Below are 16,971 nucleotides of genomic sequence, written 5' to 3' on the forward strand. Positions count from 1 at the left end.
ACCGATTCAGACAAATATTGTCATTTTTACATTTTTCCGACAACAACAATAAGCCGGATAACGCCGACCGGCTTTTCAAAGTGCTATTCGTAATTGATTATTTTTCCAAAAAGTTTAAAGAAACATTTAATCTAAGTCAAAACATCTCAATTGATGAAGGAATGATACCTTGGCATGGACAGTTAAATTTTAATGTTTATAACCTGTCGAAAATTACGAAATATGGCATACTCATTCGGATGCTGTGTGATTCGAGTACGGGATACATTTCCTCATTCAATACATATTCCGCCGCTGGACAACCTTTGGTAAAAACAGTGATAGAACTATTGACATCTTATGGAAAGTGGTATCACGTCGGCAAGGATAATTATCATAACAGTGTAGAACTTGCAAAGAAGTTACTTGAAAAGAAAATTCGATTTTGTGGAACGATACGGCAAATTAGAGGATTGCTGGAAAAATTAAATCGCGCAAAGGTCAATGTGATTGAAGCCTGTCATCAACGGAAAGGTGACAAGCGGCCAGCGACAAGCCAAGTAATCCGAATTAGCGCTGTCAAGCGAGTAAATTTGTACGAGACGTGCGGACGGCAAAGTGTTTGACACAAGTCTAGAACACAGCCGTTCTTGTAAATTAGAAGTATTAATACAAGCAGTTTAGTTGACTTTTTTACTGCCTCTTTCTCGTATGTAGCCGTATATGTGGGGAAGTGAATACGAGAAGGATAATAAAAAATAAATTGTTTGTTGTTTCAAAAGTAATCAGCAAAACTGTTAATACATTTATCTGACTGTGAGACAAGATGGTCAATGCCTTCATGGTGAAATGTTTGCGGTCGCCTGCGGAACCTTGATTATACACAGGCTGCACCTCCTCCCTAGAAGCAGATCGACGGCCACAAATGTCTTCCTTCAGTGCTCCAAAAACACTGAAACCACTTGGGGGCGAGATCGGAACTGTATGTAGGATGTGTAAGGGCTTCCCAGCGAAACTACTGCAGCGTAGTCCAAACAACCCTGGCAACACGATGGCGGACATTATCCTGCAACTGAATGATGCTATCCGTCAACATTCCTGGCCGTTTCGACTTTATGGCGTTCTTGAATTAATGCAAGCGGTACATTGACACTTTCCAAAAGTTGAGGTGCTGTGTCATCAAGTCCAAACGCCCAGGAATGCAGACGGATGGCATTAGTGACTTGCAGGACAACGTCTGCCCACATGTTGTAAACGTTGTTTCGACTACGCTATAGAATTTACGGTTTTAAGACCTCACACATCGTCAATGCAGTCCCGGTCGTTCCCCATGCGATTTCCGTATTTTTGGAGCCCTGAATACTGTTTGCCGATTTGCGTCGAACAAAGAGATACACGCCAGGGTACAATCATGGTTCCGTAGGCAATTGCAAGGATTTGTCCATGAAGGCGCTGACCGTCTTGTCTCACAGTGAAATAAGTGCTGACGGTTATCGCGATTACTTTTGAAATCATAAACAGTTTACTTGTTTTCTTTCCATTTGTCTCGTATTCGCTTGATTCCCCTCATAATTATGAACCGATCCTGCAGTTCCACCATCTCTGTAATTGTCTTTTACAGAGGACTTACTGTTACATTATCGAGAGATGATTCGGACTTGCTGGTACGTCCTTTTATCAAGTTTTTGTTAGCTCTTTGTCCTTTTATATCATTTTTGTAGCTAATGAAATAGAACAGTATAATTTGCTTTCCACCTAAATTCTTCGCTCAATCTCCTACCGTACTCTGACTTCCCTGTTAGTGCTAGCTTTAACACTAAAATGCACAAATCACCCACTTCCTTGAGGAAAACTTTTGCTGCATGTGGTCTACGTAAAATAGAGAGTCGTACTGCATAGTTGGCTGGGAGGCGCGGAGTGGTTTTTGAGCCGCATTTTCAGGAAGAGATATCATTCTGGGCGCACAATGCGCTGTTCCTACGCGGTGTATGAGAGTCGTGTCTCAAGTATTCCTCTTGACTGTACGTGACTAAAATGGGAGTGTATACTGTGTGTCATGTTTATGTTGTACGATGGGCTGAAACCTGGTGGCGGCACATACCCTATTCCTATCCGAAAGCACTAATGCCTCGTGATGACTGGGTGTTGTGTGATGTCCTTAGGTTAGTTAGGTTTAAGTAGTTCTACGTTCTAGGGGACTGATGACCATAGATGTTAAGTCCCATAGTGCTCAGAGCCATTTGAACCATTTTTTTGAAGTACTAACTGGGTCGCCGAGCTTAACGGGCCCATCTTTAGAACGGATCCCCACCAAAAGTATCACATGCTCTCACTTGATGAGACATTGGACGGGGTTTCCTGATTTAATACAGAACATTGGCGCAAAGGCTGCTGATCATATGAACTTCACACCATCACCTTTCCCACCCAAGTTGGCCAAATACTGGAGGTGAAAATTTCTTCAATCAGCAGAATTCGAACCGGTTACTTCGGAATCGAGTGCCGACGCAGAACTATGAATTAACTAGCTCGGTCATGTAAAGCATGTCTCAGTTGACTATCAGTAAAATGAAGCAGACTAAGTCAGTTAATATACATTAATTCTTTTTCCAATGTATTCCCGTGAGAAACACACTGATAAGCTAATTTAATTCTTCGCTGGCGTTTTCCTATCTATTGACTGTTTAGTTATTCCCGTGGAGCCTCAATGATTTGTGATCGAGCGCGAATTAGTAGGAGACGTCCAACCAATAAGACGTCGAAGTATTGTCAGCTGTACGCACGACAGCAATGTGAAAAATTATGTCCTTAACAGAGGAAGGATTGAGTACTGAGGAAAGGCGACCACTAATTTTTCATCGCTGTATCCAAATGGTTCAAATGGCTCTGAGCACTATGGGACTCAACTTCTGTGGTCGTAAGTCCCCTAGAACTTAGAACTACTTAAACCTAACTAACCTAAGGACATCACACACATCCATGCCCGAGGCAGGATTCGAACCTGCGACCGTAGCGGTCGTGCGGTTCCAGACTGTAGCGCCTTTAACCGCTCGGCCACTCCGGCCGGCTCGCTATATCCATTCAGATAAAATTTCTCGGTCCAAGTTTGTCTTCTAAGTAGATTACACCAACAACTCGTATTTCTGTACGGCCTGCAAAATACACAGCTACAGTTGGCATAACTTCCTCCTGACACAAAAGATTACCAACCACAAAATTTTGGGGAAGTTGAAGTCAGAATGTGCCAAATCTGGTGAGGAGGGTGGGTGTACCAAGAAACTGTACTTCATATTACTGAGTTTAGCTATTATCATAGCTCCTCTGTGGACAGATTCAATATACTGATAACTGTTTTTTTTCTTCAATGTAGCGTGCTTCTCAAGTTCTCTTTCATGCAATTCGTCCAGCAGCCCTGCATAGTATTTTCCAGTTATTTTTTAACCCTTTGAAAGGAAATATGAAGAACCCCTTAAGCATTCCAGGAAAAACTGTCTTAACGTTCCGGCAGTTAAAATTTTATTCGCGGTCAGCGCGGCGGACTGCTAACCGAAGGTGCCCGGGTTCGACGGGCCGGAGATTTTCGCCGCTCGTGGACTGGATGTCTGGACCATCCCAACGGCCTTGCCGCAGTGGTAACACCGGTTCCCATCAGATCACCGAAGTTAAGCGCTGTCGCGCTGGGCTAGCACTTGGATGGCTGACCGTTCGGTTTGCCGAGCGCTGTTGGCAAACTGATGAGCTACTTGATTAAGAAGTAGCGGCTCCGGTCACGAAAACTGACAACGGCCGGGAGAGCCGTGTGCTGACTACATGTCCCTCCGTACCCGCATCCAGTGACGCCCCTTGGCTGAGAGGATGACACGGCGGCCGGTCGGTGACGTTCGGCCTTCCAAGGCCTGTCCCGACGAAGAGAGGAGTTTTAATCGACCATCGTTCCTAACCATTTCGCATATTTTCGCAGTACTTTCGTCTGTAATTGTTCACGCGGAAACTAAGGAGCAGTCTCCAAAGAAACCTGTAGCGATATATTATTCAAAACAAACAATTTTAAGACGGCTCAGAATCAGTTTATCCATTTGAATGATACATACAACATAAACCACCTAAAAAAAAAGTAAAGCAGCGTTTAACACTGTTTATTTTCTGCCACTACATTCATTCCCTCCCCCCCCCCTCCACCCCCCCCACGATCTTGAAGGGGTGAGGGGCACGTGTTATTGTGAACGCTAGATTCTCAGAGTTAAATCTGGCCCATCTACAGCAGGTAAAAGAAGTAAATGACATTATGAGAAGCATGGTTGACGTCAAATAAGCTTGGATCTGGCCTCAAGTCGGATAAGGCGACCGCTCGCGATAAGAGAGAAATCTGAGTTCGGACCCAGGTCCGGCACAAATTTTCATTGTCGTCGTTGCATTCTACCGCTGAAAGTTGTCCATATTCGCAACTGCGACTACATTTAATGAATTTAGTATGGGACTGTTTATATAAATGTAATCTAGCGAACTGATTCAGTCTTAAAGGTTCTCTTTAGCTCCACAAATTTCGCTTATTGCAGTGTCTCCTGTTCGTAGTATTGTCGTCTAACGTAAACAACCGCGATTAAGGCGTATAGAGCGTAATGTCATGTACCTGATGAAGAAAGGGCGATGGGAGGGGGAAAATCACCATACAGATGGCTGCCTTCGAATAGAATCAAGGCGTACTCGTAACTACGTCCCCTCTCTGCTGACGAATCATCAGCAGTGACACGCGTTCCACAGTGAAACTCTGTGGAGATGTTTGGGACTCAAGACAACGGCACACAGTCTGGTGGTCAGGAAGTCTGTGACGCAACCGTTTCTTCCGTCGTCGGCCAGGAACTGATGATGTACATTTCTTCGAACACCACGAGTATAGCCAGCTACCTGTGGCTAAAACCGCCATTGCACTAGCATGCACCGTCGTCGCCCGTGGGCGTGAAACGCTAACTTGGATACTTGATGATTTCTCTTCCTACTCGTCGTGGTATGCAACAGTGGACACTCATTCTGGAGAACAACGCCTGGGAATCCAGATTTAGGTTTGCCGTGATTTTTCTGAATCGCTCCAGGCAAATGCAGGGATGGTTCCTTTGAATCGGGCACGGCCGATTTCCTTCCCCACCCTTTCGTAATGCGAGCTTATACCCTGTCTCTAATGACTGCGTTTTCAACGAACGTTAATCTCTAATCTTGCTTCCTTCCTTCCTTCGTTCTTTCTTTCTTCTTGCTCCATCTTTACTGTGTAACAGTACGTGATAGCACGGATCAGTATCACGGGAAAACTAAAAAATATGGGCTGGACGTGTAGTATTACATACCAAAATTAGCAGCGTATCGTCGGTAATAAGTCTTGAGTATTCATTTTCGTAGAAGTATGGTCAAGAGAAACATCACATTTTCCTGATAGAAGGACGGAATTTTCTGCTACCAGGAAGGACTATACTCACAATAAACGTCTACGGTACCTTAGTACTGTTCTGATACGGCAGTGTCAAAGATGATTGTTACATTACCAGTGATGGAGTTCCGATTTTTCAATAAACAGTCAAAGAAGAAAATGTACTCTAAGCTAGTATATAGTTCCCGGGGAGTACGAGTAACGTAGAAACAAAAGCTTTAGTTACAAAAACATAATATGTTTTGGAGCAGAATGATCTATGGTGGTGGTAAGTTCCTATGGGACCTAACTGCTGAGGTCATCGGTCCCTAAACGTTCACAATACTTAAACTAACTTAAGCTAAGGACAACACACACACACCCATGCCCGAGGGAGGACTCGAACCTCCGACGGGGGAGCCGCGCGAACCGTGGCAAGGCGCATCCACCCCGCTTGTCGTCATAATCCCGACGAAGTATGATTTCTAGGTTCGATTGGTTTCGAATCGGCAGCAGTGTATTAAAACTGAGTGTCCATTAAAGTTTTACGGTACTGAATTAACCGCGAAGCGCACATTTTAAAGCGAGGTAAAATTAAACAGACAGATTGCGTGTATGCAAATACATATTAAAGAAAATGTCAGTACTTCGGGACTGCTACAAACTTGAAGCTCGTTTGTGTATAGATGCTAAGAAAATAACATAGGCAAAACATCAGTAAATTTATGCTGTTTGGCCAGTCTCCAGGTATTCTCAAAAGTCTTCTTTTAAGAATTATGTTCCTTCGGTATTAGAATTTTGCTGCCTTTGTGTGTTCAGATACCGAGAGGGTGATATGTTAGCTTTTCTACTTCCTTCCTACTAATTCTTTCTTCGAATTCCTTGATTCAAGTTTAAAAAAAAAAAACATGTGTATATTCGTTTCAATTCACTGTAATCGAGAATGCGGTGTCCTGCCTAAAATATAGAATAAAAATTGACATCACAACGCAGCATAACAAACGCCTGTTGAATGATAATCATACGTATCAAGTAATTTTATTATTATTTTCTGATAATTATGCCGCGCAACATATATTTTAAATCATTGACACTAAGCTGTTTAAATTCCTAATTTAGAATTACATTTAGTCTAAATTTTCATAATATTCTCTAAGAATGGATGTTGCATTCAGTTTCTGGCGTTTTATTGAAACATGAAGTAAATCATGAACTCTAGAAGACGTGCGCATTACGCACACGCACAAGCATACACGCACGCGCACACACACAGTATAACAGGTTTCTAATACTACGGGACGTAACATTCGAACTTCTTAACAAGCCCGGAAGTTCCTGAAAAGTCTTGTAGGAATTCTTGTAACGTGGCGAGAACGAGCAACGTTAACATCAGGCTTCTTCAAAAGAAATATAAGTGCACATATAGGCAATCGATAAGGCACTGACTTTTTCATTGTGCATACGTTAACTAAAAAATTATTTTATCATCATGAATACCTGCGTTAGTTTTTAGTATTGTAAGAATGACAAAAGGAACGTGACAACCAATCAATATTTCGTTTTATAAATAAAATCAATGTCCGTAAATTTATTGGGGAGAAGCATAGTTTTGAAAGCAGTGTACACTTATCGTGTAAAAACTTTGTTTTTTCCTTATTATAAACAAATAAAAGTGTTTCATATTACAGACAAATATAAACCAAATTACACGTGAGTACCACAACATTTCAATAAATTTGTCTTGGACACATTTATTTGTTCAAAATTAAAGAGGATAACATGTAATTTAAATTACATGAAATGAACGCTACCTAACTGCTCAATATTATTGATTTTGCCGAACATTTTGATATCTCATTCTCACATGAACAGCATTGTTTACGTTATCTATTGTTAGGCACAGTGAACTTCATAGTTTTCTGTAATATTCTATGAACTCTAACAATTTGGGAAAAAGGTATACGTATCACAAAATATACTGTGGTAGCTTATGAAAGAATGTATGTGTTTAATATGATACGGGATTCTTTTCGTGTAATATGTCTGACAACATATAAAACAGGTTCAACATTTCACAAAAACACCATGAACTCCACACATCCGAAACCTCTTTGAAGTATTTACATCATCAAAACATCATGGATAAAATAAATAACGTTGTTGATTTTGCCTATAGGCAGGAACTGAGTCTACCTCTTTTAACAAAACACGACTCTGTCTTGACTGTGTTATCCACGCATGTTGCTCATACGAAAATGAAGTTGAACGAAAGCTGTACATGTGTTTACATGGGTGGTACTCAGTGTGCTCGAGGAGTAGAAAGCCTTATGAAAAGTTTTAAATATGTCCACAAAGTTCTCATACAGCAAACTCAGTATGGAAACGTAGATGACATTCTACTCTGCTAAATGAGTAAGATGTTTCACAGTTAGGAAAAAAACCGTTAAGGTATAAAAAAAGACGACAGTAACAGAAGTGTACGATAAATTTTGCGTCAAATTATAATCGTTCCAAAATATTTGCACTTTTCGGATATGAAACGAAGACGGAGTGTGGCACAATTATGTTGAAATATGTTTAAGTAAGTCAAGAAGAAATTGTGTTCTGCAGAAACCGGCGAGATCTTTGAAGCTGCCGTCCCCGCGAATAGAGTTACTGATGAGTTTCGTTGACCGTGTATGAGCAATGTGTTCTGTGTTTGAAACAACACGGAGATTACGTAGATAGTGCACGATGCATGGATACGGAGTTAAGCCTGAGCCGAATTAACGCCCGTGTACGTCGCCAACTGCACGAAACATTGACTGGTTGTGGCGTCTCGCTGGGTGCGGCGGCTACGTACCGCGCCAGATGCGGGCGACGAGCGCGCTCCACATGTCTGCCGCCTGCCGGCTGGGCCGTCGCGTGCGCTGCCGGCGCCGGGCCACCACTGTGCGCCTGGCCGCGCCGCGCGGACGGCTATCAGCCGCGCGGCCTCTGCGCATGCGCGCGTACCGCGTTTACAAACACCCGCGACGCTTATCTGGAGAGGCAACACCACGCCGCACCGCGCCGGGCTGTCTCGCAACGCCTCAAGCAAATCAGTCCCTTTGTGGCCACTGCTTCACGTTTGCCATTTTGATCCATGGCGCGTTTGCATGCCTGCAAGTGATCCCGCCATACAATGGGAGTCATGGATTTTGCTCACCTTTCGCACGACTGCAGAACATATTCCTCAACCACAATATCGTTGTACCTGGTAGAAGCCGACCTCGGGGAAGATCAGTTTGGATTCCGTAGAAATATTGGAACACGTCAGGCAATGCTGTCCTTACGACTCATCTTAGAAGAAAGATTAAGAAAAGGCAAACCTACGTTCCTAGCATCGGTAGGCTGCATCGACCACGGGAGGCGATTTAAACTGCATCCACACACCCAAAGACCAACTACCACGTCACCCTCCGTGCGGGGCGCTAGCGACAATTCTCCAGCATCTCAGCAGTGTGGAGTCTTGGGGACATGTTGTGGCGATCGTCCGAGGGTTAAGCATTTCACTAGTCATTCTTCCAGCCGCCTCGATCGTGTTTACATCTCCCGCGATATTATCAGTGGGGTCCAGGCTGTTGAAGTCTGTCCTATTGCGTTCTCTACCCATGACGCATATATCTGCGCCATCAACTTCTGCCGCCAAAGGTGTGGCGCGGCCATGGACCATGGAAACTGAACACAATCCACCTTAGTCCACCCGACTGCCGGCAACTCATCAAGACCACTGGCTAGCTTGTCGTCAACGCCGTGAGCCTGTCAGTCTGCGCTGTGTTGGTGGGCGCCCTGTGCAAAGCCTGCCCTCCGCGAAGCCACGGTTGGTTACAGAAGGGTGCCTGCAACGTGGCGGCAACAAATTCAGGAATTATATTTCACCATTTTCTGGAAATATACTATGATGTCGTATTCGCCAGAGCACTGGGAGTTGGTGAGTCGTGCCAAGGCACAGCTCACATCCCTCTCTCGCCTCCACCTTGAAGGAGCTATGGTCAGATTACACACACACGACGGGTTAGAGGTGCAGGACCGTCCATCTACGTATGTGATAGCGGAACGACACCACCGTCGGAGGACTTTGATTAATGTTCTTACGACCGATGATGGCCGGCGTTTTGATACCAAACGGAATATAGGGTCTGCCCTCCATGCACATTTTGTTATGCTGTACTCTGTACAACGTCATCACCCTGCCATCGTTACGACGGTCTCCAGACTCTCCTTTCGCTCGGTTCCCGTGGACAGTCGATCTGGTTACTAACGTCACGAAGGACGAAGTCTATGATGCTATCCGGCCAGGTTCTATGAACACGTTGCCTGGCCCTGACGGCTTCCCACTACAGTTTTATCGTACATTTCGTCCCCTTCTGGCGCCAGTTAGGACGGAAATTTGTCAGGGCCTTATGTCACCTATCGTGCTGATTCCAGACGGTTTTCTGGATGGTTTCCTCACTCCCATCCACAAGCCAAGCGGTACCTCACGGATATGCGATTACCGCCCCTCGACGTTACTCAACAGCGACACAAAGACCTTTACCCGGCTGTTGGCTGCGCGGCTTAAACGGATGGCTCGGTACATGGTTTCCCCCGATTAAATTGCTTTCGGAGGTGCTAATAACACCCGCACTGCCATCTGCCACTATCGGGAAATAACCTCTCTTGTTGAAGCCCGTCGTATGCCTGTAGTTTTGGCACCTTTTGACTTCAACCAGGCGTTCGAGCGGGCCGCTCACGACTACCTGGGAGGGATGCTCTGCAATATGGGGCACCCTGCTACTACCGTCAACGTCGTAATGCCTCTCCTTCGTGGAGTTACGTCTTGTGCACTCAACAATGGCCGTCTGACTCCTCCCGTCTCAATACGTCGATCAGTGCGTCGAGGCTGCTCGCGCTCTGCCCTGTTGTATGTTTTCGTCATGGAACCGTTGCTCTGCAGCCTCCGACAGCGTCTCTCTAGGATGTCTCTTTGTGACCATATATTCAGCTACACTGCTTATATAGACGATGTCGTCATCTTTTTCGTGACGGTGCTGAGATGAGGAAGCCATAGCCATGAGTGACCACCTACGGCGTAGCTTCTAGTAAGTGCCTTAACGTCTGCAAATCGAGCGCCATGGCTATAGGTGCGAAGCTTGCTGCAGACAGCGCTGCTGCTTTGCGTGTGGCTGATACTATACGATGCTTAGGACTCGATTTCCCAAGTGATCTGCGCCGCACGATTGCCCTCAACTGCTGGCGTCTATTTTCCCCACTACGAGCTTGATTCTCAGATCACCGTTTACGAGCAGTCGATCCTCTGCAACGGACAAAATACGTAAATGTGTATTTGGCGTCACGTATCCCCTACGTGGCACAGCCACTTCTTATTCCGCCATCCGAGGCCTGCCATATACTAGCGGCATTGTGTTCATTTGTTTGTCACGGCTTGCTGTTCAAGATAAGGCACGAGACCCTCAGGGGCGGTTTAGGTCTGTATCGTGTGCCTGACAGAGCGATAGCCCTTTTCATTGGATCTCACATGGTATTGTGACGCCTTTGTCTTACGTGCCTTACCAGTCTGATGCTGGAGGCCCTTGCACCACACTCTCTCTCTCAGCATCCATCCAGTATTCGGACGTTCCCCTGCCCTTCTTTTACTTCCACCACTTTTTCCTCGGCCTGAGCTACATCCGTACTGTGATAATGCCAGCGCACTTGTCATCCACGGAGGCGATCTATGGCTTTCTTCAGCAGCAACGTCACCGAATGTGGCTGAGAGGAAGCGTCCCCACGTCGACTGGTGAGCTGTTTGGCGACCTGTGTGCGCTCCTTATCTTCACACTGACGTCCAGTGTGCATGGTACCTTACTATCAATGGGAAGCAAGTATGCCGGTCACGCCTTCACGGAATTCACCTTGCAGACACCAAGTTGTGTGTCATCTGCGATGTTTTTGACACAATCATCGCCTGGTGTGCAGATCGACAAGAGATATCTCGTTATTGGTGCGATAGATGATATCCTAATTACCCGTACTATTCCTCATCAGATACCTACTCAACTGCTCCTCATTCCGGACACGGGATATTTCCCGCAAGCGAAGACGAAGTCTGTGAAAAGAATTTGTGGACTCGCAGCTCACTACCTGTTTGCTGATGGCGAGAAAAGTATTCTAGATTTTTGACGGTTGCTTAATGGACGCCGTTGTGCAGTTGTCCACAATCCAAAATACAATGTTTCTCAAATTTTCTTTGCGGTTTCTTCCTTAACCCGTCCCAGAGTTTGGGTGTTCCTGTCATCAAGAGTTGATCTCTACCTCTTCCACGCTTTGAACCGTATATGCTCTGGTCATCGGCATGTTCTTCTCGGAAAAACTGTACATCGGTAGTCACAATGAGTCTGACGGTTTGCTGCGCCCTCCTCCTCGCAACGCCGGTTTTATGCTTATCTCGGTGATTTTAACGTTAATTTTTTTTAAAAAAAAGGAAAATAAATAAATTTTTTATGTTCATTGTACCTCTGCTCCACGTTCCCTACGCTTTTCTTCGTCATTCCAGTATACAGTGTGTGCTTGTCCATATTCGTAATTGCGAATGCATTGATGTATTTTGTAACGGCTGTAGTCGCCACACTGTCTGTTCCGTTGGACATAAATGCGCGTCGAAAAGAACATTGCATCTTAATTCGGAATACCACAGAAACTGCAGTACCGTATCGCTCCTATTCTCTTCAAAGTCGTCTTAGAGAAAGTTATGGAAGAATCTGAGAAAGAACTCAAGAAAGGTGCGTTTTAGAAGCCAATCCTACGGGGTTTTCCGAAAACAATCCCTACATACCGCACATCGCGTTTGTGGACGCCATGGCGGTTATTGCAGAGAACGAACAGACTGCCGTCAAACAGCTCGACGTACTTAAAAAAGTGCAGAAAAGGTAGGATTACAAATCTCTTTCAAGAACACTAATTTTTATGTTCTAAAAAAGAAATCGCTATATTTAAAACAAAATATGGTAAAATCAACAGTGTCCCATAGTTTAAATGTCTCGGAGAACTGATCGAAATGGAAAGAAATCGACTAATCTAAGATCTCTACAACAAAAAATCCATATCAAGACAGAAAAAAATTCTGCACTACAACACTTTTCTACATCTACATCTACATGGATACTCTGCAAATCACATTTAAGTGCCTGCCAGAGGGTTCATCGAACCACCTTCACAATTGTCTATTATTCCAATCTCGTATACCGCGCGGAAAGAACGAACACCTATATCTTTGCGTATGAGCTGTGATTTCCCTTATTTTATCATGGTGATCGTTTCTCCCTATGTACGTCCGTGTCAACAAAATATTTTCACATTCGGAGGAGAAAGTTGTTGATTGTAAAATAATTACAATATATACACTCCTGGAAATTGAAATAAGAACATCGTGAATTCATTGTCCCAGGAAGGGGAAACTTTATTGACACATTCCTGGGGTCAGATACATCACATGATCACACTGACAGAACCACAGGCACATAGACACAGACAACAGAGCATGCACAATGTCGGCACTAGTACAGTGTATATCCACCTTTCGCAGCAATGCAGGCTGCTATTCTCCCATGGAGACGATCGTAGAGATGCTGGATGTAGTCCTGTGGAACGGCTTGCCATGCCATTTCCACCTGGCGCCTCAGTTGGACCAGCGTTCGTGCTGGACGTGCAGACCGCGTGAGACGACGCTTCATCCAGTCCCAAACATGCTCAATGGGGGACAGATCCGGAGATCTTGCTGGCCAGGGTAGTTGACGTACACTTCTAGAGCACGTTGGGTGGCACGGGATACATGCGGACGTGCATTGTCCTGTTGGAACAGCAAGTTCCCTTGCCGGTCTAGGAATGGTAGAACGATGGGTTCGATGACGGTTTGGATGTACCGTGCACTATTCAGTGTCCCCTCGACGATCACCAGTGGTGTACGGCCAGTGTAGGAGATCGCTCCCCACACCATGATGCCGGGTGTTGGCCCCGTGTGCCTCGGTCGTATGCAGTCCTTATTGTGGCGCTCACCTGCACGGCGCCAAACACGCATACGACCATCATTGACACCAAGGCAGAAGCGACTCTCATCGCTGAAGACGACACGTCTCCATTCGTCCCTCCATTCACGCCTGTCGCGACACCACTGGAGGCGGGCTGCACGATGTTGGGGCGTGAGCGGAAGACGGCCTAACGGTGTGCGGGACCGTAGCCCAGCTTCATGGAGACGGTTGCGAATGGTCCTCGCCGATACCCCAGGAGCAACAGTGTCCCTAATTTGCTGGGAAGTGGCGGTGCGGTCCCCTACGGCACTGCGTAGGATCCTACGGTCTTGGCGTGCATCCGTGCGTCGCTGCGGTCCGGTCCCAGGTCGACGGGCACGTGCACCTTCCGCCGACCACTGGCGACAACATCGATGTACTGTGGAGACCTCACGCCCCACGTGTTGAGCAATTCGGCGGTACGTCCACCCGGCCTCCCGCATGCCCACTACACGCCCTCGCTCAAAGTCCGTCAACTGCACATACGGTTCACGTCCACGCTGTCGCGGCATGCTACCAGTGTTAAAGACTGCGATGGAGCTCCGTATGCCACGGCAAACTGGCTGACACTGACGGTGGCGGTGCACAAATGCTGCGCAGCTAGCGCCATTCGACGGCCAACACCGCGGTTCCAGGTGTGTCCGCTGTGCCGTGCGTGTGATCATTGCTTGTACAGCCCTCTCGCAGTGTCCGGAACAAGTATGGTGGGTCTGACACACCGGTGTCAATGTGTTCTTTTTTCCATTTCCAGGAGTGTATATATATATATATATATATATATATGTCGATGTATAATTGGTTTGTTTTGTAAATATTATTTGTATTTTTACGCTGGGTCTTGTCTAGGGAAAACTATGCTATCGAACGATTACATCGATAGGTAGTGTGGAGAACCAAAGTGTTTAGGATCTTTGGTAGTGTTAACTCTGCCACGTGGAGCGCTGGCAGAGCGGAGTCTGGCTGGAGTAGGGCGGTGGAGCAGGTGTGTTGTGTGACGCTCCCGCGAGTTGCCGCGCTTTCGGGGTTTGGCAGCATGTAATTGCGCTCGACTTGCTATGATACTTTCTGACACGGTGTCGCGGACGGGAAGCATTAGCTGGCGCAAATCAAGAGCCCGTTTCGCCTGGTGACCGTGTCGAGATGAAGGTGCGCTAACATCCACCTTCTGCAACAGCGACGGCCGACAATAAGTGATTGTCGCCACCTCCTCGATCGACGACTTCAGACCATCAATCAACCAACAAGGAAGACTGAAAGCATGTAAATTTTTAGAGCTGTATGGCAGACCTCAGCTTTTCAAACTGCTCCATTTGCATCACAAAAATACAACAATTTAGCATGAACCTTTGTTGCTCATTGTCCCAATTGCATTACCAAGCAGGGTCCCTTCCTTTTCCGGAATGAACCCGAGTGTCGTTGAAATTCAAACGCCAGCATTAAAGTAATATCATTCCGTTTCACTGCTTTAATTTCAAAGTTCAGTTAAAGTATTCATAGCTGGCTACAATATTTAGATTACACAAGCACAAATTAAGAGTGCGAATTTTGTTACCATGTTTTAGCTTACCTGTGACTGCAGCTCAGCTTTGTACGTACTGAATTTTAGTATTGTTAATTGTTAAAAATCAGTAAATTCAAGTGCAAAGTTAAATCTCTTATTTCTAAATTGCGTAGATTCAAGCAGCTTTTGAGATGATTGTTGAGGTAGCCCAAGACTAACCTTATTTAATTTAATTTCGTAGTGCTTCGGAAGCAAAGTTCACTATTAATATCAGTCACTAAATTAACATTCAGTTTTCCGGTTTTATTAATTATTTTGCTAAATTAAGTCAGAGTATAGCGAAATTTATTACTTCTGACAAACATTCAGTTTTCACATGACACGTGACAACCTTCAGTTGCCACGCTTTTAGTGCTAATTATATATGCATTAACCTTTCTTTTTCAGTTATGATAGTAGTTGTCCATAGGACTGGCGACTGTAATTTTCCCCAAGTCTCAAATATCTAATTAACACCAGTTAATTGTTAAAGTAACGACTGCACATTTACTTTCTTCATTAACTTTACCCTTTTTCAAAATTAATTTCCACCAATTTCATTTACATTTTTCCTTTCCCTCTTAAAAGACAGATTAACTTCAGTGACGATTGATTTTCCCAAATTTCCGTTAGGTACACGCGATTTAATTTTTCACTGTCATTAAGGTCGATAAGTGAGGGGGAGGTTACACGTGGCGACCTGGTGACCGGACAATCTTTGGATTTGAGGTTGTTCTGGACACGAATTTTATATTGTGTAAATCTCGTAACAAAGTACTGGTTACGAACAGGTCGTTACGTCAGCGAGAATAAGTAGTGGGAGGAATCCTAATTAGATTTGAGATTTGGCATTTATATTGAAAATCAGTAAAATGAGTGAAGGCAACAATTACCAAAGTTTGGTAGACTTATAAACAACCTAAGACGGCTGCTCGGATTGTCTCCCAAATCGTTTATATAGATAAGGTACAGCAGAGGGCCTATAACAATACCTTGGGTAACATCAGAAATCATTCCTGCTTTACTCGATTACTTTCCGTCAGTTACTACGAAATGTGACCGCTCTGACAGGAAATAACGAATCCAGTCACATAACTGAAACGATATTCCATAAGTACGCCATTTCACTACATGCCGCTTGTGAGGTACAGTGTCAAAAGCCTTCCGGAAATCCAGAATCACGGAATCAATCTGAAATCCCTTGTCAGTATTACTCAACACTTCATACAAGTAAAGAGCTAGTTGTGTTTCAAAAGAACGATGTTTTCTAAATCCATTTTGACTGTGTGTCAATAGACCGTTTTCTTTGAGGCAATTCATAATGTTCGAACACAATATATGTTCTAAAATCTTGCTGCATATCGACGTTAATGATATGGTCCTGTAATTTAGTGGATTTCTCCTACTACCTTACATGAATATTGGTGTGAGCTGTGCAACTTTCCAGTCTTTTGGTACGGATCTTTCGTCGAGCGAACGGTTGTATATGGTTGTTAAGTATGGAGCTATTACATCAGTATACTCTGAAAGGAACCAAATGGTATAAAGTCTGGACCAGAAGACTTGTTTTTATTTAGTGATTTAGGTTGCTTCACTACTCTGAGGATATTTACTTCTACGTTACTCATGTTGGCAGTTGTTCTTTATTCGAATTCTGGAATATTTACTTCGTCTTCTTTTGTGAAGGCATTTAGGAAGGCTGTATTTAGTAACTCTGCTTTGGCAGCGCTGTAGTCGATAAATCTCCATTGCTATCGCGCAGAGAAGGCACTGACTGTGTGTTGCTGCTAGCATACTTCACATACGACCAGACGTTCATGAAACCATCAGTTCTCTGCATATGCGAAACACTGACGCTTAACAGAAAACAAGTACTTCAAGAAATCAAAAAAGAAAAGAGGAAGATCATTAGGTAAATTTTAGGAGCAAGACATACCCAAAACGATTACAGGATACAATGAATCAAAACAATTTTTCAAACATCGAAT

The 16,971-nt window shown here is 44.6% G+C and overlaps 1 protein-coding gene across 1 annotated transcript in view; it reads right to left on the reverse strand.

The window, feature by feature from the left end:
* LOC126483707 (probable 3',5'-cyclic phosphodiesterase pde-5) overlaps nucleotides 1–8,291 on the reverse strand; it is a 794,749-nt gene extending 786,458 nt beyond the window's left edge. Inside the window, exon 1 of the mRNA XM_050106800.1 lies at nucleotides 8,220–8,291. Coding sequence (XP_049962757.1) covers nucleotides 8,220–8,253 — 34 coding nt within the window. The 5' untranslated portion in view covers nucleotides 8,254–8,291. The remainder of the gene's footprint in view (nucleotides 1–8,219) is intronic.
* Nucleotides 8,292–16,971: the final 8,680 nt, after the last annotated feature.

This window comes from Schistocerca serialis, chromosome 1 (genome assembly GCF_023864345.2).
Source record: "Schistocerca serialis cubense isolate TAMUIC-IGC-003099 chromosome 1, iqSchSeri2.2, whole genome shotgun sequence".
Taxonomy (NCBI): domain Eukaryota; kingdom Metazoa; phylum Arthropoda; class Insecta; order Orthoptera; family Acrididae; genus Schistocerca; species Schistocerca serialis.